A 25,832-nucleotide genomic window follows, 5' to 3' on the forward strand; every position below is an offset into this window, starting at 1 on the left:
TCTTGTGGAGGAAAGACCGGAAAGACCGGTCCCCAGACCACATGGAAGACCCCGGCGTCGACCACCTCCACGCTTCCAGAGCCGCTCGCAGAGAAGGGGCTCTGTTATGGAGAGCGCTTCTGTAACTCCCTCCCTCCATCATTCATTTAATATATTTCTGTTGTATATATATATATATATATATATATATATAATTTTCTTTTTTTTTTTTTTCTTTTTTTTTATAATGCAGTACATTAGCTCAAAGGGGAAATAATTACATTTCCCCCTGAATAATTACAATTATGTTATGGAGAGCGCTTCTGTAACTCCCTCTTTGGGCCATCAGAGGGCTCCATCACCTGAGTACTAATTTCCCCTTTTACTACATTTCCCATCGGCCCCGTACCTGGCACTGATCATCATTCATATTCAAATATATCATATTCTGGTTATAACAATCATGTCCAAAATAATACTCTGCAAAGAGCGTGAAAATTCAGACAGTGTGACTGACCAGATAACATGTTGATTTATGTATTGGGAGGAGAAACAGAGCAACACGCCGAGCTAAGACAATATCTAATTGGTCAACACACCATTTTGGGATGTGTCCAAATGCCCAGTTAAAAACTCAGGACACCATCAAACCATGCTTTTAGCTTTTTGCTTTTTAGTCATTGCTTTTAGCCATGCTTTTTGCCACTGCTGTTTGCCCAAGAATTCTTCGAGAGCCGTTCCAGCGTGCTCTGGCCTACATGCCAGCTGCTACTTAACCACGATGAGAAAAAACCCATGTAGTCTCGTTACATCCTTTTATTCTTTTACATTAATTTCTTTTCTTTCCGTTGAGAGTTTTGTTAAGTTAAGTGTGCCGTAAAGTCCAGCTTCGACTGCACCCGCTTCAAACTTCAACTAGCAACTGACTCCGAAACCATTTGTCCGCCATCGCCCAACCATTGGCTTCCCAAGACATCACTTCAACGACTACTGAACGTCCAGCCAATCAGCAACTTGGGAAACCCCCTTTCTGCAAAGACGACAACAGAAGGGAATCCCTTAACACAAAGGCAACACAAGTACAAACTCCAGATTCTGGCTGAATTGGTGCATTGACTATAAATTTTAGCCTCATTGAGAAACTCAATGCGAGGACTAATTAAGTGATTGATGGTTGTTCAGGTCTAAGCAATTGCACATATTTCTATAAACTTGGGATTTCACATTTTCATTCTCTTAAACTCGTCCTTTCCTCACTTTCTCTCTTTCTGCAAAGTGTGAATGTGTGAATGCGTGTGTTCATGTGTTAGATTAGTTTACATATCTTAGATTTATCCAATAAAGTCTTATTTATATTGAAAAGAGAAGTATCTTGTGTTTTGTGCTTACAAGTTAATGCCTTAAACTGCCGATCTTGTTACTGTGCTATTAAATAGTGTTTTCACTATATTTTGGATTTTAATATCCAGTGCAGAGTTGATGTTATGCGGCTCGTTCAGTGAATTGCCGGCCGACTCAGTGATCCGCCATAAAACAGTGATTCTGTTCAAATTCCCTATAAAATCATAAATGATTCCCTTTGAGCTAAATTGACCTGTTTCCCTTACATTGCCATGGTAATCAGGGATCTGTTCTGCTCTTTTGGGGTTGTTTGTCATTTGGGAGAGGGTCCCACAAAATCTCATGGTTGCCTTGTTGGGTATGGGGTGTTGGATTTTTTGTTAAATATAACAAACAGTAATGTGTCTGATTTGTCCAGCTGTTGCAATAATGATAATAATAATAGTAGTAGTAGTAGTAATAGTAGTAATAATAATAATAATAATTTACATGCATTTTCCTAGTTAAAATGATCTACTTATAATTTATAATTATTTACTTGTAATTAATTTACACGCTTATTTTATTTAGTAGTCTAGTAGACTAATAATTACTTCATAATTGTTGCATTCTTTCTGGTACATTTATGGAAATCTCTGCTTCCATGTCTGTTTCAGTGAGGATGTGTGTAAGAGGGGTTTCACTGTGATTATTGATATGCGTGGCTCTAAGTGGGACCTGATCAAGCCATTACTGAAGACCCTGCAGGAAGCGTTTCCAGCTGAGATCTGCGTCTCTCTCATCATCAAACCCGACAACTTCTGGCAGAAACAGAAGACCAACTTTGGTAGTGCCAAGTTCACTTTTGAGGTAAAAATGCAGTTATTGAGTAGCTGTCTAGTCCTCTGATCCTCTCTCTTGTAGTGAACACACTGCAGATAGTGTGTGTGTTGATTTTGCTGTGAAAACTTCAGTCTTCATGTTTCCATGTTATAATTCATTTATGGCTCACATCAAACAACAGGCAGGCCGTCCTTACTTTCACCCTAATCTGACATGTCTGTTTCTACCTTTTCGCTGACAGACTAGCATGGTATCTGTGGAGGGGTTGACCAAACTCGTGGACCCGTCTCAGTTAACAGAGGACTTTGAGGGATCTCTGGAATATAATCATGAGGAATGGATTGAGCTCCGTGTCGCTCTCGAGGAGTTCCTGGCCAGCGCCATTCACCTTCTCTCCCGTCTGGAAGATCTGCAGGAGATGCTGGCTAAGAAAGAGTTCCCAGTGGATGTGGAGGGCTCTCGGAGACTCATCGATGAGCACACTCAGCTCAAGAAGAAGGTGATGAAGGCTCCCGTGGAAGACCTGGACCACGAGGGCCAGAGACTCTTGCAGTGTATCCGCTCCAGTGATGGCTTCTCAGGGAGGAACTGTATTTCTGGAAGTGCTGACTTCCAGAGTGTGGTTCCGAAGATCGCCAGTCTGCTGGATAAACTCCACAGCACCAGACAGCACCTGCACCAGATGTGGCACCTAAGAAAACTGAAGCTGGATCAGTGTTTCCAGCTCCGATTGTTTGAACAAGACGCAGAGAAGGTAAGTGAGCACTGGTTTAACCTGGTATGAGTTGACAAAATTATGACAAGTGTAAGTAAGTCAGTAGCTACATTTCCATTCACCTATTTTATGCGCATTTTGGGAATATCGTATAAAAAAAAAACGCTGGATGGAAATGCCAAGATGTGCATAAATGTAAAAAATGCGCATAAAAACTTATGCGCACAATTGAGTTGGATAAACTTTTTATCTGATAAGAAAATATGCACATAAACTACGATGGAAACACATTTACCGAATAAATTCCTCCATGTGCATCGAAAAAGTCTTTTCGCTATGAGACGAGATAACTTGACTAACCAGTGGACCGATCTCGTTCACAGCATCTATATGTTGTTATGGTCATTCTGAAACGCCTGAGCAAAGTCTGTCGTCAAATTATTTTTGTATAACTGTCTTGCATGACTGCGTTTCCAAACGGCATCCACCTCCGAAAACAATGACTGCATTTATTGTGTTTCGTCTGCTCGCTCTGAGGCATAAGTATTTTAAGTAATTTATTATAATTATTATATTCAGTGGCTTCTCCTAGTTTTCTTTGTGATGTTTAGTGCTAGTTGGATGCAAATGTTTTATACGATATTCCACTTTTGCGCATAAATTTAATTTGAATCTTTGGATGGAAACATAGCTAGTGTGTGAGTGAGTAATTGAGAAAGTAAGTGAGTAATTCAGTAAGCGAGTAAGTGAGCCAGTAATTCAGAGGGTGAGTGAATGAGTAATTAAATGAATAAATAACAAGCAGTAAAATTGGATTTGGGGAAAAGATATAGTTATACTAAGGTATGCTTTACCCCATTTTTTTTCCCAAAAAATGGTTTATTTAACTTTTTTCCATTGAATTTAGATCACCAATATGTTTACAAAATGTATACTTGTCTTTGAATGAGACTGACATTTGATGCAAGCTCAGTTTTGTTGCTGATTTGTAGGCTGATCCAGAAAAAAAAGACAAATCACATTTCTGACTCTAAATACCAGTCTGATTTTGTTTGTAAAATGATTTTGATGAATGCATAAAAGTGCATTATGAACTGCAATAACAATTTATTTACCATTGGTATTTTGTATGGTATCATATTATTTTAAAGCAAACAGGCACTCAAGGTCAGACTCATGCTTCACATCATGCCTTGAGTGCTTTGTGTATATTTCTGGTTAACCATGTAAAGCCTGGCTTTAAATAAAAATAGTCAGACTTAACGTAAACATTGAGTATGAGAAACATTGAAATGTTTGTATGGTTTTGATATTATATGCAATTTGGTGGAGTTGCTGATATTTATACAATATGGCCTAAAAGTAAGATAAAATTCTGATATAATTAAATAATAATAACAGATATAATTAAATAAAATCAATGACAGTATAAGATATTATTTACATAAAATGGATATAAATAGCAGTTGTCACTCTATATCTGCCATTAGTATGTCTTAGAAAGATGATATTTAAATGCTTAGATTTATGATCAAAGCTCTGCAGTTTTTATTGCGGGGCCCGAAATATACAGTATAATGAAATGCAATACAGTGATGAATGAAAGATGTACAACATTCCTTTAAAAGCTTGATGTATCATATTTTATACTCAGATTCAATAAAAAAGTTGCTTTAGTCTAGTAAGTATTCCTCTTGAAATATTACTAACAATATAAAAGTTGTTCTTATATTTACTTTATAAAAATCATTAAAGATTTCACAGCCACAGGACAAATGTCTAAAGGAGGACATTTTTAAATTATACTAAAAGGCCTTTTTCTTGCTAAAAAAAATTATATCAGTCAGAAAACAGAAGACGTAGCAGATTGTGGGCAACAATTTTTCCAGCAAAGTTCTGATCATGTTGATAAAGCAGAGGCCTTAGAAATTAGTGTGATATTGTAGGCTTTATAGGGTTAAAAGTGTGACCTCACACTAACTCCACCCACTTCATGATAGCAGTGAGTTTGAGATAAACTTTCAGAGATAAGGTGAAGGGCCGGCGGAGCTGCTCACAGGGGCCGTCTGATGTTGAGTACATATAAGTGCTTTGTGTTAATGATTTCATTTCGCTCAGAGCGCAGGCGTTTATTTTTAGCTCCCACACACACAACCTTTCACTTGTCGCGGGTGAACATGATTAAAAATCATTTGTCTGTCAATGTGCCAGGCCTCCTTGTGTCAAAAGGCCAAGAGTGAGCAGTCATTCTGCTAATTAATACCTCTGTCCAACTTCTCTTAGAAGGAGCCCAGACCTATTAGATTAAACCGGCCATTTAATGTAATAGGAATGCAGGCAGTCAACTACATTATCAATTACGCGGTCTCTCAGCTCTTATCTTGATTACAAGTGCAATTAATTTGCAGCTCTAATTAAATATTTATTTAGGACAGTTATTCGGTATTGGAGGATACATTGTTTATAACTCAGAAGCAGTTATGATAGTTATGATAGCAGTGAAACATATGGACAGAATTTTAATGACTTTGGTATTTGCATATTTGTTCATTATTCATTATGTTGCATTTTCATGTATTAATTAAAGCATTCTTATTAATTAATTAATGCAGTGCATAAAGCTTTGATGTGTAAAGTATGTACAGTTCTAACAGTATAAGATTTAGAATGGATTTGTGCATTAATTGGCAATGAAATTTGATTGTCTTATTGTTTGGGCTCCGGTAAGAAGAACGTTTGTAGAAGTCAGCTTTTAGAATTTACCATAGTTGTCTGCATAAATTAGTTATCAAATTTGATCTGAACTTTAATGACTGAGAAAATCAAAAAATTTATAGTAAACCCTTAAGGGATCACATACTTTTTCTTGCAACTTCATGTAGCCTATATGATGTCACAGGTGGGAATGGCAAACTCTGACATTGACAAAAAGGTATTTAGGTATTTATGTATTTATTTATGCAGATTGTGTTAGAAATGTTGCTAGACGAATGTTCTAGACAGTATAATCCTTTAAAAGGTCCTACAACTGATATCTGTGCTTTAGCGAAGCAAATTATCAACACTTGGATTAATCTAAATTAGACGGGCTGTCATGACAATACGGCACACGTCCCAGCAAACCAAGCTGATTGTACAAAATAATCCTTCATTTTTCCTACTAAAACACAGAACACTGTTAATCCAATGATGTCTCCCGACATTAACACTCTTATCTAAATGGATTCCTTATCGTCTGTTGAAACAAAATGGTTAAGATTTGTACATTTGCCATTCTGTTATCTGTCCTTAGCCTGGCGTGTGTTAGTCTGTGTGTTTGATTAATTATGCATGCTGTCAAGTTAATAACAAACCCCCAACTGTGGTTGTACGTAAACTTCATAAAGGAATGGTGCAGGATTATATGTAATGACCTTCTGTTCTCATCTCTCTGTAGATGTTTGACTGGATCAGTCACAATAAGGAATTGTTTCTTCAGAGCCACACAGAGATCGGCGTGAGCTACCAGCATGCTGTGGAGCTGCAGACTCAACACAACCACTTTGCCATGAACTCCATGGTATGTCATACTGATGCTTGTGGAAGTCTTGTTTGCTGGTCTTGAATGCCACTACTTAACTTAAAGTTCAGAGAATTCATAAGTTTTGTATCATAAAATACACTACTTAAAAATTATCTTTAGGTGTGTCATTCATAACATTTAAAGGGATAGTTCACTGAAAAATTTCAATTCTGTCATCATTTATTCAGTCTGAAGATTTGCGCTCGTTGGAACATGGATATTTTCTCATCATATTTGTCCATGCATTGAAAAGACGCAACCAAAATTTTCAAGCTTCAAAAAGTTCATAAAGACTCTGTAAAAGTAATCCAAATAAATTGAGTGGAATAATCCAAATCTTCAGAAGAGACACAATCATTTTATTAATGACAGCTTAAATGTGCTTCAAGCAAGCACATAATTTGGGCTTCTTTTTAATATATTTGATGAGCTATTGGTACGTTCAAATCATGATGGAAAGATCTTGTTACGTATAAGTTGAACGAACATGAACGTCACCACAAAGTCATAATTACAAGTATGAGTTTCTGAGTTGAGGCAATGGATGCAGTGTCTGTATTAATGGTAATTTTTTCTTTTATAATAAAAAAAAAGATTGCATGTACTAATTATATTAGTATTGCACAATAATGTTGTATAAAGATTATTTTTTACAGCACCTTCATAAAAAGAACAAAACATTAAAAAGCTAAAAGCACACCCAATGCACATTCTTTATTAATCATTTTGTAGATGTAGAGTTAAAAAATCTTGTTTTATTTTACTTTCAAAGTGATTTGAAAGCATGAGAGGTCATAATTTCAACTTCCCAGCTCATAAATGCTGCATCAACTTCCCTGATGGACTTAAAAGCACCAAATGTATATGCACTGATCAGTGTTTATATATGAATCAAAATAAAAACCTAAAGTAATTCTGTGTGTTACTTTTACAATGTTTATATGAGCATTTCAAAGCTTTTTTGGTTGTGTGGACTTTCAATGGATGGACAAAAGTGATGAGAGAATATTAAAAATAGCATCATTTGTGTTCCAAAGATGAATGAAAGTCTTATGAGTAAATGATGACAGAATTTTCATTTTTGATTCAACTGTCCCTTCTGGAGTGTGGCTGAGCTGGTCCACTTTTCAAAGTTAACCAGTTTCCCACAATCATAGCAAAGGTCATTTACCAGCCTTTATGCAGCTTATTCAGCCTGATTGGTTCTCTGATGCTCACAGTATGTCGTGAGCTGTCTTCTGCTCAGCTAGCCAGGATTCCTCCTACCACTTTAATCAACCTCCCAATCATCTGAGCTCAGACACAAACACAGTCACGCTGCTCATTCATCCTCCTATTCTTTATCCCAGCATGGTGGTTGTTTTATGCCTCATTAAGCTATAATTCCAATATGAGTCCGTTTGTGTTCACAGTGTCATTACTCTGATCTGATTAAATGGAAGGCTTGTTCTGGCGTCAGCTCTTTTGTTATTAACACGTTTAAATGGCTAGTTCAGGCTCTAAATTCTAATTGGATGAGCAGCATTTGAAGCTATATACACACTGTCATTCAAGAGTTTAAGAGACAGTATAATTAGTCATGTTTTTATTTGATAAAAATACAGAAAAGAACTGTAATATTGTGAAATATTGCAGTTTATTTCTGTGATGCAAAGCTGAAATTTCATTTAAAATAGAAGTCTTTTGTAACAATATACACATTAAGTACTTTTGGTAACAGTTTATTTAAAGGAGTCCTTGTTGCATGTTACATGTACTTACTATTATAATAACAATTAATAATGCATAACTGCATGCACGTAACCCTATCCTAACCCTAACCATATACTAAGTACATGTAGTTAATTAATATTACTCAGTACTTAAATGTGTAATTACACTGTAACAAGGACACCTTACAAAAAGTGTAACCATATATTTTTTTTCTTTCTTTTTAAAAACAAAACAAAAACAATTATATATATATATATATATATATATATATATATAATTATTATAATTTTTTCTAATGTTTAATTGAGACAAAGTGATAGTAAAGACTTTTATTGTTAGAAAATATTTCTATTTTATATAAATGCTGTTCTTTGTAACTTTTTGTTGATCAAAGAGTCCTGAGTATCACAGATAAATATTAAGCATTGCAGCTGTTTCCAACATTGATAATAAATCAGCATTTTAGAATGATTTCTGAAGGATCATGTGACACTGTAGACTGGAGTAAGGATGATGCTGAAAATTCAGCTTTGATCACAGGAATAAATTTCATTTTAAAGTACATTCAAATACAGTAGAAAACTGTACACTGTAACACACAACCTCCAGTGATTTATTGCTTTATTTAAATGCTCTGAAGTTGGATTCTCACTAGTTTATATGACTTGCTCTTCTGAAATGTTTGTTGATTTCTCCTGTGTTTACATGTTATGATGCTGTCTGATCTCATGTTTCCCAGAATGCATATGTGAACATAAACCGCATCATGTCGGTGGCGTCACGGCTGTCGGAGGCGGGTCACTACGCGTCTCAGCAGATCAAACAGATCAGCACGCAGCTCGATCAGGAGTGGAAGAGCTTTGCTGCCGCTCTCGATGAACGCAGCACCATCCTCGCAATGTCTGCTGTCTTCCATCAGAAATCTGAGCAGGTGCCTGATTTCTTATTTATCATCTGTGTTTTTTATCTGTAGCTCTCAGAACATGCAAATGCTGTTAAAAACAATGGTGGCAGTGGTGTAATAGTTTCTAATGGCCTGTGTCTGTGCAGTTTTTGTCTGGTGTGGAAGCGTGGTGTAAGATGTGCAGTGAGGGCGGGCTGCCATCAGAGATGCAGGATCTGGAATTGGCCATTCATCACCATCAGACGCTATATGAGCAAGTCACTCAAGCTTATACAGAGGTGAGAACTCAACTCTGTACGATACCCTGTATTTGAATTTACGCCCGATTTAGGCTGTTTAGCAGATGCACTTCCTAGCATCTGATTTCCTTTTAGAAAACATGCCAAAAGTATAATAATTTTGAATGACACAAACCATTCATTCATTCATTCATTCATTCATTCCTTCCTTCCTTCCTTCCTTCCTTCCTTCCTCCTTTTGTTTTAATTTTTAATGAGATTGCAATAAATAAAATATTGGAATTATTGGGAGAAAAGTGAATCAGTTTTATTTGAAAATGTTATATTTGAAAAGCATTTAATTTCGAAAATAGTTTGTAAATTCATAATTTGATGGTTAAAAACAAACAATTAAACACCACTGTATTAAAGGGATAGTTCACCCCAAAATGAAAATTCAGTCATTAATTAAAAAATGATTCATTAATTAAAATATTGCATCTACTAATAATTATATATAAATAAATCATTTTTTACCAATGCCAATATATTAGAAATGATGCACTGCAATACAAATGCCAACTTGTATCCAATGCACATTTTAAATCAATGCATCACATCGTTAACTTTTATGCTGATGCACCGACGCAAATAGGTCAATCTTATATATTAGTGCTTTCAAATGATTAATTGCGATTAATCACATCCAAAATAAGTTTTTGTTTACACAATATACAGTAAGTGTGTGTACTGTGTATATTTATGTATATATAAATACACACACATACAGTATATATTTTGAAAATATTTCCATGTGTTTCCATGTGTATATTTATATTCGTATAATTTATATAATATTATATATATATTTAAATGTATAAACTTAACATATTTTTCTTAAATATATACATGCATGTGTGTGTATTTATATATACATAATAAATATACACAGTACACATACATATATTATGTAAACAAAAACTTTTATTTTATAATATATACAAAATATATACAAAATTATATTATATCAATGATACTAAAACAACACCAATTTGAAAGGACAGTTAAAGGGATAGTTCACCCCAAAAATTCTGTAATTAATTACTCACCCTCATGTCATTCCAAACCTGTAAGACCTTCGTTCATCTTCAGCACACAAATTAAGATATTTTTGATGAATTCGAGAGATCTCTGACCCTCCCATAGACAGCAAGCATACTACCACCGTCAAGGTCCAGAAAGCGTAACAAGGATATCGGTAAAATAATCCATGTGACATCAGTGGTTCAACCGTAATTTTACAAAGCTACGAGAATACTTTTTGTTTATATATATATATATATATATATATATATATATATATATATATATATATATATATATATATATATATATATATATATTAGGGATGTTAAGATTCACCTATTTGCGTTGGTGCATCAGCATAAAAGTTAACGATGCGATGCAAATTGATTTGATTTAAATTATAAATTGATTTTCATTTTAATGAGTAAAATAAGTATTTGATCCACTATCAATCAGCAAGATTTCTGGCTCTCTGGCTCCCTTTAAGAGAGTGCTCCTAATCTCAGCTTGTTGCCTGTATAAAAGACAACCTGTCCACAGAAGCATTCAATCAATCAGATTCCAAACTCTCCACTATGGCCAAGACCAAAGAGCTGTCCAAGGATGTCAGGGACAAAATTGAAGACCTACACAAGTCTGGAATGGGCTACAAGACCATCGTCAAGCAGCTTGGTGAGAACAGTTTGTGCGATTATTCGCAAATGGAAGAAACACAAAATAACTGTCAATCTCCCTAGGTCTGGGGCTCCAGGCAAGATCTAACTTCATGGAGTTTCAGTGATCATGAGAATGATGAGGAATCAGCCCAGACTACACGGGAGGATCTTGTCAATGATCTCAAGGCAGCTGGGACCAAGAGCCAAGGCAACAAAGGAGTGGCTCAAGAAGAAGCACATTAAAGTCCTGGAGTAGCCTAGCCAGTCTCTAAACCTTAATCCCATAGAAAATCTGTGGAGGGAGCTGAACGTTTGAGTTGCCAAACGTCAGTCTCGAAACCTTAATGACTTCGAGAGGATCTGCAAAGAGGAGTGGGACAAAATCCCCGAGATGTGTGCAAACCTGGTGGCCAACTACAAGAAACGTCTGACCTCTGTGATTGCCAATAAGGGTTTTACCACCAAGTACTAAGTCATGTTTTGTGAAGGGGTCAAATACTTCACTCATTAAAATGCAAATCTATTTTGCAAATCAAACTTTTTTGAAATGCGTTTTTCTGGATTATTTTTTTTTGTTTGTTATTCTGTCTCTCACTGTTCAAATAAACCTACCATTAAAATTATAGACTGATCATTTCTTTGTCATTGGGCAAACAATCAGCAGGGGATCAATTTATTTTATTTTTTTCCCCCAATGTATTTGCATCGGTAAAAAATAATTTATATATATATATATATATATATTGTAGCATATTTAGCTTAAAAGGGAAATGTATATAAATAATTACAATTAATTATGATTAATTACAATTATTTATATCGGCTGACAGTAATAACTGTAGCAGAATTAAATTTCCATCAACTGATCTGTTCGTCCAGCGAACATTCAGTGTAAGGTCATATTAGCTCTAAGAAAGGATATTTGTGTGGCCACATAAAATACTTTCCTATTTAGCATTAGAGCATGTAGCGAGGGTCAAAATCGTAAAGAGACATTAATTTGCAAGGCAGAACCAGAAACTCATGTAATTTGTGCACACAACTTTTATTAACTAAACGCTAACACACATAACTAATCTAAACGAACAAACAAACATACATACAGTCACGCGTACATACAAAGGGGAGCTAAAGTGGATGAATGAAGACAATAGAGAAAACAGAGACTGCAGTTATGGAAAAATGAGTCAGAACCATCAGAAAAATCAGTTAAAAACCATCAATGCCGTTTTACAACGGGGACTACCGCTTATACTAAACCTCTGTTTCGTTTAGTTAAATGTACGATACTTGCATTGCCTTGGTCGTTGAACAAGTGTCCGGATGCAGTCTCGGATGAAAGTTCTGATGGTTTGAGGGTTTGGTGGTGTTGGAGTCCTTCAAGTTCTACCGTGTTTGAAGGGTGATGAACTCCAAAAGATTCTGGCTCGGTGGTGATTGGGAGTTTCTTCCCAGGTAGAAAGTGAAAAAGAGCTAAGAAAGAGATCTGAGATGCGAGGATCTTCGATTGAATGGAAAGTCAAGGCCGGAATGCCTGGCACCAAAAACTTAAGGGTTGCTGAGGAGCTCACATTCTCCTCATCCTCTTAGGCTCTAAAAGAACCGCAGACTGGGGGCGGGTCACTGATGTGAGAGCTTTATCTGATATAGAGGTCACACCTCTGGGGTGTCAAAGAGCCAATGGTGACTTTCAATTTTGGAGGGAAAGTTTACGACTGTTTTTCTCTGAACATGGTACTTTTCATATGTAATTTGCCTGGGGTTAATGCAAAAACTACTAAAGATTCTTAGGACACTAATATGTTGCATAGGTATCGACATGTAATATTCACTCTCAATTAGATCGTTCAAAGACGAATTCATAGATACTAAACAGGGCATAGGTAAGGTAACATGAAAGAGTGGTTCTATCGTAAGCTTGCATGAAACAGTATACAATACACAAAACCATATACAAGGAGGTAGTAATCATACACAAAGACATGGGGATATGCATGATAGGAAAGTCAACAATTTGTCTATGAATTTTTGAAAGAAGTCATTTCCTATAGCAGTATGTGTCGGTTTTAGAGAGAATTGAGTAGGGAGGAAGATTCTCTCTATATACTTTTAGGTCGTAAGGTTTATCTGATCTGGCTGCAGTGTCCTGGCCAGGAGATCGTTCACAGACATACTGGCACCCAGTATGTGTATTGGGTGAGGGGTCTGTGACTATTTGTTAATCTAATGACCAATTGATTTGTTAAATCTAATGAAACAATTGTGTGTCTGATTGGTCCAAATGCTAATATATACAGGTGCTGGTCATATAATTAGAATATCATCAAAAAGTTGATTTATTTCACTAATTCCATTCAAAAAGTGAAACTTGTATATTATATTCATTCATTACACACAGACTGATATATTTCAAATGTTTATTTCTTTTAATTTTGATGATTAGAGCTTACAGCTCATGAAAGTCAAAAATCAGTATCTCAAAATATTAGAATATTTACATTTGAGTTTGATTAAATGACCATCCCTACAGTATAAATTCTGGGTATCTCTTGTTCTTTGAAACCACAATAATGGGGAAGACTGCTGACTTGGCAATGATCCAGAAGACGAACATTGACACCCTCCACAAAGAGGGTAAGTCACAGAAGGTCATTACTGAAAGGTGTGGCTGTTTACAGAGTGCTGTATCAAAGCATATTAAATGCAAAGTTGACTGGAAGGAAGAATTTGGGTAGGAAAAGGTGCACAAGCAACAGGGATGACCGCAAGCTTGAGAATACAGTCAAGCAAAGCCGATTCAAACACTTGGGAGAGCTTCACAAGGAGAGAACTGAAGCTGGAGTCAGTGCATCAAGAGCCACCACGCTCAGACGTCTTCAGGAAAAGGGCTACCAAGCCACTTCTGAACCAGAGACAACGTCAGAAGCATCTTACCTGGGCTGTGGAGAAAAAGAACTGGACTGTTGCTCAGTGGTCCAAAGTCCTCTTTTCAGATGAAAGTAAATTTTACATTTCATTTGGAAATCAAGGTCCCAGAGTCTGAAGGAAGAGTGGAGGCACAGAATCCATGTTGCTTGAAGTCCAGTGTGAAGTTTCCACAGTCAGTGATGATTTGGGCTGCCATGTCATCTGCTGGTGTTGGTCCACTGTGTTTTCTGAAGTCCACAGTCAATGCAGCCATCTACCAGGAAATTTTAGAGCACTTCATGCTTCCTTCTGTTGACAAGCTTTATGGAGATGCTGATTTCATTTTCCAGCAGGACTTGGCACCTGCCCACACTGCCAAAGGTACCAAAAGCTGGTTCAATGACCATAGTGTTACTGTGCTTGATTGGCCAGCAAACTCGCCTGACCTGAACCCCATAGAGAATCTGTGGGGTATTGTCAGAAGGAAGATGAGAGACACCAGACCCAACAATGCAGAAGAGCTGAAGGCCACTATCAGAGCAACCTGGGCTCTCATAACACCTGAGCAGTGCCACAGACTGATCGACTCCATGCCACGCCGCATTGCTGCAGTAATTCAGGCAAAGGAGCCCCAACTAAGTATTGAGTGCTGTACATGCTCATACTTTTCATTTTCATACTTTTCAGTTGGCCAAGATTTCTAAAAATCCTTTCTTTGTATTGGTCTTAAGTAATATTCTAATATTTTGAGATACTGATTTTTGACTTTCATGAGCTGTAAGCTCTAATCATCAAAATTAAAAGAAATAAACATTTGAAATATATCAGTCTGTGTGTAATGAATGAATATAATATACAAGTTTCACTTTTTGAATGGAATTAGTGAAATAAATCAACTTTTATCAACTTTTATAAATCAACCAGCACTTGTATATATACAGTATATATATATATATATATATATATAATTATTAGTAGATGCAAAATAAATACACAATAATTTTTGTGTCCAATATTTTATATGTAGACTGATTTCTCCTCTCTAAACTGAGTCACATAGAATATAGATTAACATGGCTGTTTGTCTGAACCAAAGGAATAAAAGCGAACTACAGCATCTGTACCATTTTGAATTGCATAGCATCATTTTTTTTCCATTGCATCATATTGCATTAAATCGCATTAAAACTGCATTGTAATAGGGGTGAATCACATCGCATCGGTAGCTGCTTGAATTGATGTATTGTATCATTGGCTATGCTATACTTTTTTAGATTTTATTTATTTTTGTGTTTTATTTTAAGTATTTAGTTATATTTTAAGTATTTTCATCAACATACACCACTATGTTTGGTAGTTTTCTCATCAATCACTCAGGTGTCGGTCGTGTCTAAAACTGTTCAGTCATGATGGAAAGTCTCTGTGCTTATGTTACATAATCTGCCCACAGCTGTACTAATGTTGTTTGAACTAGAAGAAATTAGTGAACCAGCCCTAATTAATCTGAAGACACAACAGGAAAACAATGGCATGATGTTGTTGTACTACTTGAGTTCACAGACCTCCACCCCTCAAACTAAGACTGCAGTGTTTTTATGTGTCCTGTGCATGATTGAATGTTCATCCTTGTGTTTCCAAGTCCTCAATCATTTACCCATGACATAGAATCATTCACTGTCACATTGTCATATTGAGCTTAGTACACAATACAACATTAAGGTTAGTTTCACTCAGTCAAATATGCAAAGGGTTTCTGCTGGTATCTCAGTTTCCAGCAAATGCCAATGAGCAATGCTGAGTGAGTTACATGCTTATAAATAATTTTTAAGGTTAGTGTTGTTCAGATCACAAACACAAGTAGTACTTGGGTAGTTATGTTTATCGCTTTAGTAGTTATGTTTATCTTATTAAACACTAACACCTTCAGTAATGAAAAGATGACTGAAATGAACTGTTGAAATCCAATTTTATTTTAATTGTTCATACTTATTTAGAATATGACAGCGTTTTAGTGCCACATTAAAAATATCTAAAATTACAAGATTCAAATCATAATATTTTGAGAATAAAGTAAAAATTATAAGAATAAAATCAAAATATTTCAAGAATAAGTGAAAATTACGAAAATAAAGTCAAAATGTTTCAAGAATGAAGTCGAAATATTTCGAGAATAAAGTTGAAATCAATGGTCTCTTATTGCTATGACTTGATAATGCTTGATAATTTGGACTTTTTTCTCAAAATATTATGACTTTATTCTCATAATCTTAGTTTTTTTTTTTTTTTTTTTTTTTTACCATGGCACTAAAACGCCGTTGTATTAGAAAGCAATCTTTGAATATGTAAAAATTATATAAAAATACACACACATGCAAAAAAAAAAAAGAATCCATATTTGGCTGTGGATAGAAAACAACAAATATTGATTCTAGAGCTGAGCGTTTCTGACCTATAAAAATGAAGTTTGTTTGAAATTAAATTATTTTACACACACAAATTTAAAATAATAATAATAATTTGATACCATTTCTGTTTGTTCAAAATTATTATAAAGATCTTTTAAGCCACCTAAGACAAATACACTACAATTCAAAAGGTTAGGGTCGGTGAGATTTTTAAAAGTCTCTTATGCCCACCAAAGCTGCATTTAGCATTTAACAAGAATACATATTGTGAAATGTTTTTACAATTCAAAATATTTTGTGGAAACCATGATGCAGTTTTCAGGATTCTTCGAAGATTAGAACGTTCAAAAGAACAACAGGCATTTGAAATAGAAATAATCTGTAAAATTATTATTGTCTTTACTATCACTTTTGCTCAAATTAACGCATCCGTGCTGATTAATAGTTCTTATTTCTTTCTCTCTCTGAAGGTGAGCCAGGATGGTAAGGCTTTGCTGGACGTTCTTCAGCGGCCATTGAGTCCTGGTAACTCAGAGTCTCTGACTGCAACTGCTAACTACTCTAAAGCTGTGCACTGTATTCTGGACGTGGTCCATGAGGTCCTGCATCACCAGAGACGTCTGGAGAGCATCTGGCAGCACCGTAAAGTCCGTCTGCATCAGAGACTGCAGCTCTGTGTCTTTCAGCAGGACGTCCAACAGGTAGATGAATGTTCACATATGTCTAGACTCTCTCAGACTCTCACTAACTTGGAGCTTAGATACAGCTGTTTTGCATTGTTTTCTTTTGTAATGTACAGTAAACACTAAGCCACATACTGTAAATATGGTAAAGTACTGTGATATATCAATATACCATGGTATTATCATCTGATGCCATAACTTTACCACGGTTCCACCCCAGTACTTTAAAGGTGACACATCATGAAAATCAGCCTGTTTCTGCTTCCACTCAAAATAGGCATTTTCAAAATGATATAGTAAATTATCTGTGGGGTATTTTCAGCTGAAACTTCACAGACATACCTCACTGGAGACACCTGAGGCTTATATGTTGTAAAAAGGGGCATAATAGGTCTCCTTTAATAAAAAAATAAAAATAAAAAAAGATAGTTTTCATGTTTGTTTGTTTGTTTGTTTGTTTTTGTTTTTTTACTTAGATGCACAGTAAATCCATAATTTAAAGTGCAGAATGCTGAATGAGGAAATTTGTCAGCAGTTCACCATAAATTTGAAGTAGTACAGTTTTATACACAGCATGTATTTTTTCTTTGAGTATTTTCAGTGCTGGATATTTGCCCAGAGGAGCAGTTAATATCTCTCCATTAGCCTCTTTCAGCGGGTCTGTGGCAGCTCTGGGCCTAGATTCAGCTCAGGCTTTATCAGGCCGGGGTCAGTCCTGCAGAACAGCCAGTAGACCTGGCCAAATCAAGATCTGAACCAGAACCAAAGGTATAAAGAGCCAATGAGGCCAAACCCAGCCCAAACGGGGGCCAGATTCAGGCCAAATGCAGGGCAGAGAGCAGCACAGATGATACCCTTCATTACACTGACCAAAAAACAATCATTACTGCAATCCTGTATCAGTTTCAGTTATTATGAACACTGCATTGGTTGCTTTTAGTCCTCTCTATTCTCTCTTCTGAACCTTCTGAATCCAGAGTGATAAACTTTATTCACTTGTAGTGTACGTATAATCTTAAAAGCATATACTGTATTTGGGTTAAAAATCAAAACAAAAAAAAACTCCTAAGTGCACTTAAGGAGAGCACTTTCATGACTGTTTCTTAACACACTTTTAAACATGCACTTTGTAATAATCTGAAATGAAAGGTTTTACTTTATAGTACATTTTCATTAAGCGCTTATTTTGATTCAGTAATGTATTGAAAGTAAATATATCTCAAATGTACTAAACTGCAACTTTATCTTTACTTATGTGCAATTACAAATATATTTGAATACAAGACAAACACATTTCAATAGAAATGACAAAATATGTTTTAGTAAATTTGGCTTTAAATATATTTAGTTAAATGCTTGTCAATACATTTGACATTACACTTTAACCATATTTCAGAGATAACAGTAGTAATTATGAAATTATTTATAAAGATGTGCTTAAATCCTACTTAAAGGGTTAGTTCACCCAAAAATGAAAATTATCCTGCTATTTACTCACCCTCAAACCATCCTAGGTGTATATGACTTTCCTCTTTCAGACGAATCCAATCGGAGTTATATTAAAAATTGTCCTGGCTCTTCTAAGCTCTATCGTTGCAGTCAGCTGGTGTTTCTGTTACACAGTCCAAAACACGTAAAATAAAGTGTGTGAATCCATAAAAAAACATGCCTCACACTGCTCCGGGGGATGAATAAAAGCCTCCTGTTGCGAATCCATGCGTTTTTGTATATTAATATTTTATCCATATTAATAAACACATCTCTCATACGACAGATAGCGGAAGTTACACAAAACTGTTTATATCGTTTAAAAAAATTTATTTTTACAAAAATGCATCGATTCGCTACAGGAGACCTTTATTCACCCCCCAGAGCCATGTGAGGCATGTTTTTTTATGGATTCACGCACTTTATTTTATGTGTTTTGGACTGTGTAGCAGAAACACCCGCTGACTGCAATAATAGAGCTAAGAAGAGCCAGGACAATTTTGAATATTACTCCGATTGGATTCATCTGAAAGAAGAAAGTCATATACACCTAGGATGCCTTGAGAGTGAGTAAAACATGGACTAATTTAAATTTTTGGGTGAACTAACCCTTTAAATTGGTCGAAAAAGCACTCTTAAATTCAGCTAATTGCATTTAATATAAGTTTAACCTATAATAAATTTTCATTTAATTGCAACAAACATCCAATTAAGTGTCTAAAAATATTACATTCCCTTTCGGGAACTTACGCTGCGTCGAGAAATGCTTCGGGAACGCCCCTGTGTTCCCACCTCTGTAATCCATCCGAGGGAATCCTGGGTGACAGCGGCAGCTTCTGTTGTTCAGTAAACGCTCTGTGTGTCACGTCATATTTATTGTTGTACGTCCTGTTTCATAGTTCTCTTTATTATGGCAAAATCTGGCAAAGACATTGAGTCTGACAAGCAGCGTTTCAGGCTGTGTGTTCCTCCCTGCCCTCGTTTCATCACGGGTGGGTATACACAGTTTGTTTGTTGCTTGTTTGGGAGTGGAGCACGCTCGGTCAGCTCTCGAGGGAGCTGACTGTCCGCATTGCGTTCGCTCCTCAATGCGGAGCGCCTTAAATCATAGAGTTTGCAGATGGATCTGGCAGAGAGAATGGAGACAGGCACGTCCTTTTCTTCTAGATCCAGTGCTCACTCTCAGGGGACGGAAGCACATTCTGAAATGGGAGAGGGCTCGACACTTGTGTTGTCTTCCTCCTGAGGAGGAGGGTCACACGAGCGCCGAACGAGACGAGTCTGTGGACTTGCCACCATAGTCTGTCTTGTTTGAGGAGCTGTTGGAAGTGGTGACAAGCACTGTGGCTAAATTAAATATTGACTGGCCAGCAGAGAAAGAGCATCAGGAGCATCCTAAAAGCAAGCTCAATGTACGCTTCCTGCGCTCAAAGTCTCTGCCTCTGCCTCCATACTGGGGTCTGCCATTTTTGTCCCAATCTACACACTGATGTGTCTAGATCGTGGAATAAGCTATACTCAGTCCGCCTCTTCGGGTTCTGATGTTTCTCACTATTCTACTGTGTTAGGGCTGAATGAGTGGGGTTATGGGAGGATCCCCCGGGTTGAGGATACGCTTGTGGGCTATCTTTCACCTGGCAGTGCATCTTCCCTTAAGGTCCCGGTATTACCCACCAAGCTGCTTAGGACTTCTTCGGCTTTGGTGGGTAAGGCGTACACGGCGGCGGGTCAGGCTGGAGGTTGCTTGCACAGTAAGGCTGACCTGCTGAAAGAACATGGATGACGGAGAAGAAATAAAAAACGATGATAACGCTGAACTGCGTAGAGCCACCAAGGAGACTGCCAGAACTATTGGGTGGTCTGTGGCAGCCCTGGTGGCCACAGAGAGACATTTGTGGCTGACCCTGTCTCAGATCAATGATAAAGACAGGGTCTTTCTCCTGAACACTCCGATATCGCCTTCTGGCCTGTTTGGCGACGCTGTAAACACAGTCGTCGACAGGTTCCAGGAGGCCAAGAAACAAGTGGCGGCGTTCCAGTGATTTCTCCCTAGCCACTCTCATGGGGCTGATAGTGACCCTTGCAGTGGTGTCTCAGGACCAATGGGTTTTCCCCAAGGGGGAACCTGCTTCGCATGATCAAGGTCACACGGCGATGCTTACGTGCCTTAGACATGTGGAAAAAACCTTGGTTCCTGTCACAAGGCCCTGTGTTGGGGGCTCCGTGTCGTCGTGTAATGCTAACGACGGACTCCTCCCTCACGGGCTTGGTAGCGGTCATGAGTGAACATCAACTGCCTGAAGATGCTGGCCGTGTTTCGAGCATTGAAGCAATTTCTCCCAGACCTGAGAGGCCATCATGTGCTTGTTCGCACAGACAACACATCGGTGGCGTCTTACATCAACCACCAGGGGGGACTACGCTCGTGCCCCCTTTACAGGCTGGCACGCTAGATCCTTCTGTAGGCCCAGGGGAAACTGCTCTTCCTGAGGACAGTGTACATCCCTGGGCACCTCAATCACGGAGCAGACATCCTGTCGAGGCAGGGGCTGAGGCCTGGGGAATGGAAGCTCCACATCAAGGTGATAGAGCAGAATTTTGATCGAGCACAGGTAGACTTGTTTGTAGAACTAAAAATAAAATGCTTTTGTAAAATAAAGAAAATAAACAGGGTGCTTTCTCTGCCGTCTCTGTCACCTCTCTTCACAGACACATAAATAAAACAACCTGAATCTCCGCGAATACTTGCCTCAAAGACATGTGAAATATATGTATAGAAAGCTTGAAATGTCTACTTTTAAATTAAGAAAGTAAATATTATCTGATAAAGTAATCCGTATGAAACCAACGCGATGTCCAGTTTTAACTCTCAACTCATCTCCGTCTCAACTCAGTATATCTAATGCAGTCACGACCACGAGATGATCTCGCTTTTCAAATTCTAAACATCCATGTGAGACGCACGCACATGTAAATGCCCACATCATCCATAAACAAATGTGAAGAGTTCATCCCAGCTACTTTTTGTTTCTGGAAGAAGATGCACTGAGAGGAATAATAATAATAAGAAGAACACAACGTGATATCACTCTGATGAATAGCCGAAGATTACTTGCATCTGTTGTTATTGTGTTATTGTGACATAACTTGTGCACATTTTACTAGTTAGACTTTTCCCAAACTATAATTCATGTCTACATGTATGAAATCAAGTGAAACATTTTGAAATATGTGTAATTTCATTGTCTAAATGTCTCACAACTCCAGGATGTTTGTTTAATGTTTTATAACATATAAAACCCACATTATTTTATTCTCCTCACACTCTTTCTTACCTGCCTCAGCTCAGTCACATTCATATTGATGGCCCATTATGGGAGGCCCTTTGTCTCTCAGGTGTGAATCACTAAATATTCATCTCTATTGTCACTCCCTCGCATAAGGGCATTCTATCACAAAACATGTTTTACAAATGTTAAATCAATTGTTTTCTGTGACCGAGTAAACAGGATAATTTTCACATCATTTTATAGCAAAAACTCTAGTCTACCATATCCAGTTCTACAAATGTCAAATGTCAGGGCATGTCAAAACTTCTCCAGGGCCCCAAAACACCCTCAGACCCCAGAGGGATAAATGTCTACGTGGCTGTTATTGCTGCTCACCACGCCCATGTGGGCGAGCAGTCTCTTGGAAGGAACCCGTTAGTGACACGTTTCCTCCGGGGTACCAGAAGGCTGAGGCCTCCGGTACGCCCAAGGATGCCTTCTTGGGATTTGGATGTGGTTTTAGAGGCCCTTTTGAAAGCTCGGACCAGTTATTTGTATTCTACGATCCTTATAAGAATGGTTTTCCTGAGAACAAGCAGACCCAAGCGGATAGTGGATAGTGGATGCTATCACTACTTCATACGAGTCTTCTCTCAGCCTAGCTGTGCCGTTCCACACTTGGCTGGGATTTGTCAGTGTGGTGGCGTGGGCATACTCGTTCCCAAAGCGTTTCTCGACACAGCGTAAGTTCCCGAAAGGGAACGTCCCAGGTTACGTATGTAACCATGGTTCCCCGAGGGAAGGAGATGCTGTGTCTCGTTGCCATACTTCCTGCATTCCTGCGAGCACTTCCTTCACTCTTCAGAAGCTGCCGCTGTCTCCACCGCATGTGCTTTTATACTTCCTGGTCGCCACTTCATCCCCTCCGGTGACGTCACCCGGGATTCCCTCGGACAGATTACATGTTTCAGAGAGTGGGAACACGGGCGTTCCTGAAGCGTTTCTTGACGCAGCATCTCGTTCCCTCGGGGAACCATGGTTACATACATAACCTGGGACCAGAGGTTGCGTTAGACTTTAATATTATCCGTCATTTTGACGGACAGGGTCGTAAAAATTCCGTCATAATCTATTATTACCAGTCATTTTAATTTTCGTATTTTAATTATAATAACCCATTTAATTGCTTTTATTTTTGTTCACGTTTTCATTTTTAATAATGAACCTAAAGGACGAGCATATAGGGTCATGCATTTATTTATTTATGAAGAGAACAGATGAACAGAGACTGCGTCAGTGACAGCGGAGGACACTTAAAACAACAAAATAAAAAAATGGATTAAAAAAAATAAAACCGATTTCTCTGTTTTAATAGATTTTTATTTTTATGAACCAATATCGTTTCTTAACTCCCAATCTATGCTGTTTTCATTTGATGAATGCACAGTAACGTTAGGCAATCGGCTAAGCTTTGTGCGTAGTTACTTTTGATATGAAATGCAGTCTCAGGTTTCAAATTCTGTCCATTTTATTAGGAAATTCAAGCAATAAATACCGTTTTGGCTTTAATGTGGCGTGATAGATCGCTGTAGACACCTCAGATCAAGCGATTCGCTTCACTATACTCACCTGTGCGGAATCAAAGACATAGCAAAAGACCAACTGGACAGGGGTGGGAATTACAGTTATAAATTACAACAGATCACCCTCAGTGTGTGTAATCTGCCAAAGTGACGGACGGCCTTCAGATTTTTCCGTCACTGCTAAAAAAATTCTGTCAATGACAGAGAATTTTCTGTTAACACGACCTCTGCCTGGGACGTTCATTTCACTCTTAACTATATTATTTCCAGTTCCTGCATAATGAAAATATTATTGACAAATACTTCTTTAAAACATTATTGTAAAACATTTGAAGAGATGTAAATCAGATTTCAGTTTTTAGAAAAAAGCTGTCTATTCTGTAGTTCTTTAGAAAACCCCATCTTTTTATTTCAACAGAACCCATGGATATAAGATAATATACATGTTTTTGTCTGCACACATTCAGACGCAGTTGGTAATGATGATATTAAATGTATTGTATTCCAGGTGATGGACTGTGTTTCAAATCTGTTCACCCACTGCTTTGTAGATTTATCAAGAAAATAATAAAATTTTTATATTGCATTCGATGAGTGTTTAAAGTTTATCTGTCCTGCTGATTGGTTAAAACATCAGATTTTCTGATATGCATCAATTGGTGATTGGTGGAGTTAGATTTCACCCTTGAAATGCTGATCAGGTGAAACACACTAAACACTTTAAACAAACATACGGCTGTCTGTATCATTGATTTGAATGAGATATCAACATGCTGGATGTTTTTTGTGAGGCAGATTGTTATTATTACCCATATTTGGTGATGTTAGTTTGCCTCACCCTGAGATGTTTGCAATTCTTGAGTAATGGAGGCTGAGAGGTGGCCAAATGTCTTGAAGTGTGCAGTTAAATACAGGTAATGAGTAGGTTGAGTTATTTAGAGTAAATGAACAGACCTCCCACACTTGTGTACAAATGCTACTAGTTGCAGTTAAAGGAATAGTTTACCACAAAAATGAGAACGTGCATCCTGAAAATGTTATTTTTAGAGCTTAAGAGTCAACATTCTGCTAAACATTATTTTTTTTTTTAGAGGAATGCTCATTTCTGGATGAGCTGTTTCTTTAAAAAAAAAACACACTTGTGCCTGTCTGCATTCAACTCACTGTTCCCTAGAGCTCTTCCTATGATCTGCGCCTGTCTATGGCATTCAGATGCCCGTTTTGATAAGATCAGAGCGGTTTGTCTGTGTTTTCTCTGCTTCTTTCTGGGGTTAGTGGTGAACTGGTTGTGGTTAATAGTGAGTCATGAGGTTATCAGCAGAACACACAAGTGCTCTTGACTCGGTTACCTGAGAAACCATGATAACTGTAGTAAATGAAGGTTGTGAGTCATAGCGGGAGAGACTGTGGGAGACTGACTGCTTTACACCCATGAGATCCCGTCCCATTATAGTTTGCTATCAGTCTGACATTATACATCTTAGAGACTCTCTTTTTTTTACACATTCTTTAATTTTCCTGTGTTTTTCTGGTAAAGGTCAAAATGGTTTCTTGACATTTATTTTAGACCAATGTGTCAGACAAGTTTCTTTGTGAAAATGTCATCATTTGCAACATTCAATTGCAATTATTAGGGCAACCCCAAGGGTAAATTATGTGGTATTTGTGTCCAATCTATTAATCTTTTTCTTTTCTTCTTCTTCTTCTTCTTCTTCTTCTTCTTCTTCTTCTTCTTCTTCTTCTTCTTCTTCTTCTTCTTCTTCTTCTTCTTCTTCTTCTTCTTCTTCTTCTTCTACTTCTACTTCTTCTTCTTCTTCTTCTACTTGTGAAGTTTTAACTAAATAGATCAATTTATTTATTTAGTTGCAAATGTCAGGTTGGCATAACTATACATTAAGTTGAAGAGTCTTGCTGCTAATCTAAAATTGCTATTATGTAATATATATTTTTATGGTGTTTTTTGTGATTTTTTTTTTTTTTTGGTAACACTTTTGGGACCAATTCTCACTATGAACTAGTTGCTTATTCGCTTGCATATTTCTAGCATATTGGTTGTTTATTATTACTTATAAAGCACATATTATTGCCTTATTATGCATGCCCATATTCTACATCTCTAATCCTACTGTCAGCCTTGTGTCGCGTGTTGTGTGTTTCCTGCCCTCATGTTTCTATATATGGTTTTTCCTGTCCTCGTTTAGTTTGATTGTTTATGATTTCGTTTATTATGATTTCGTTCAGCTGTGTGTGTAATTATCCTGTGTATATTAGTTCCTGCCTGTTCAGTTAGTTTTGGTCTGGTCTGCTCGTTACTCCCGGTGTTCCTGTGTCTGCCCTGCCTTGTATTGCCCTGTTTGATTTAGATTAAAGACTGTTTTTGAGTTTATCCTCGTCTCCTCGCTTCCCTCGTGTGTGTGCACCGTGACAGAAGACCAGACCTAAACTGAAAGTAAGTGGCGCTGTTTGTTTTTCCCCGCGGCATGGAAATTGCCGCTTGTCCT

The 25,832-nt window shown here is 37.3% G+C and overlaps 1 protein-coding gene across 4 annotated transcripts in view; it reads left to right on the forward strand.

Moving 5' to 3' along the window:
- Positions 1-25,832, forward strand: part of kalrna (kalirin RhoGEF kinase a) — a 259,304-nt gene that overhangs the window by 105,060 nt on the left and 128,412 nt on the right. For all 4 annotated transcript variants that reach the window (XM_058786373.1, XM_058786375.1, XM_058786377.1 and 1 more), the window contains 6 exons: positions 1,977-2,169; positions 2,384-2,896; positions 6,294-6,416; positions 8,872-9,063; positions 9,183-9,314; positions 16,779-17,009. In XM_058786373.1, the coding sequence (XP_058642356.1) occupies positions 1,977-2,169; positions 2,384-2,896; positions 6,294-6,416; positions 8,872-9,063; positions 9,183-9,314; positions 16,779-17,009 (1,384 nt within the window). The remainder of the gene's footprint in view (positions 1-1,976; positions 2,170-2,383; positions 2,897-6,293; positions 6,417-8,871; positions 9,064-9,182; positions 9,315-16,778; positions 17,010-25,832) is intronic.

The sequence above is a fragment of the Onychostoma macrolepis genome, chromosome 09, assembly GCF_012432095.1.
Source record: "Onychostoma macrolepis isolate SWU-2019 chromosome 09, ASM1243209v1, whole genome shotgun sequence".
Classification (NCBI taxonomy): Eukaryota; Metazoa; Chordata; class Actinopteri; order Cypriniformes; family Cyprinidae; genus Onychostoma; species Onychostoma macrolepis.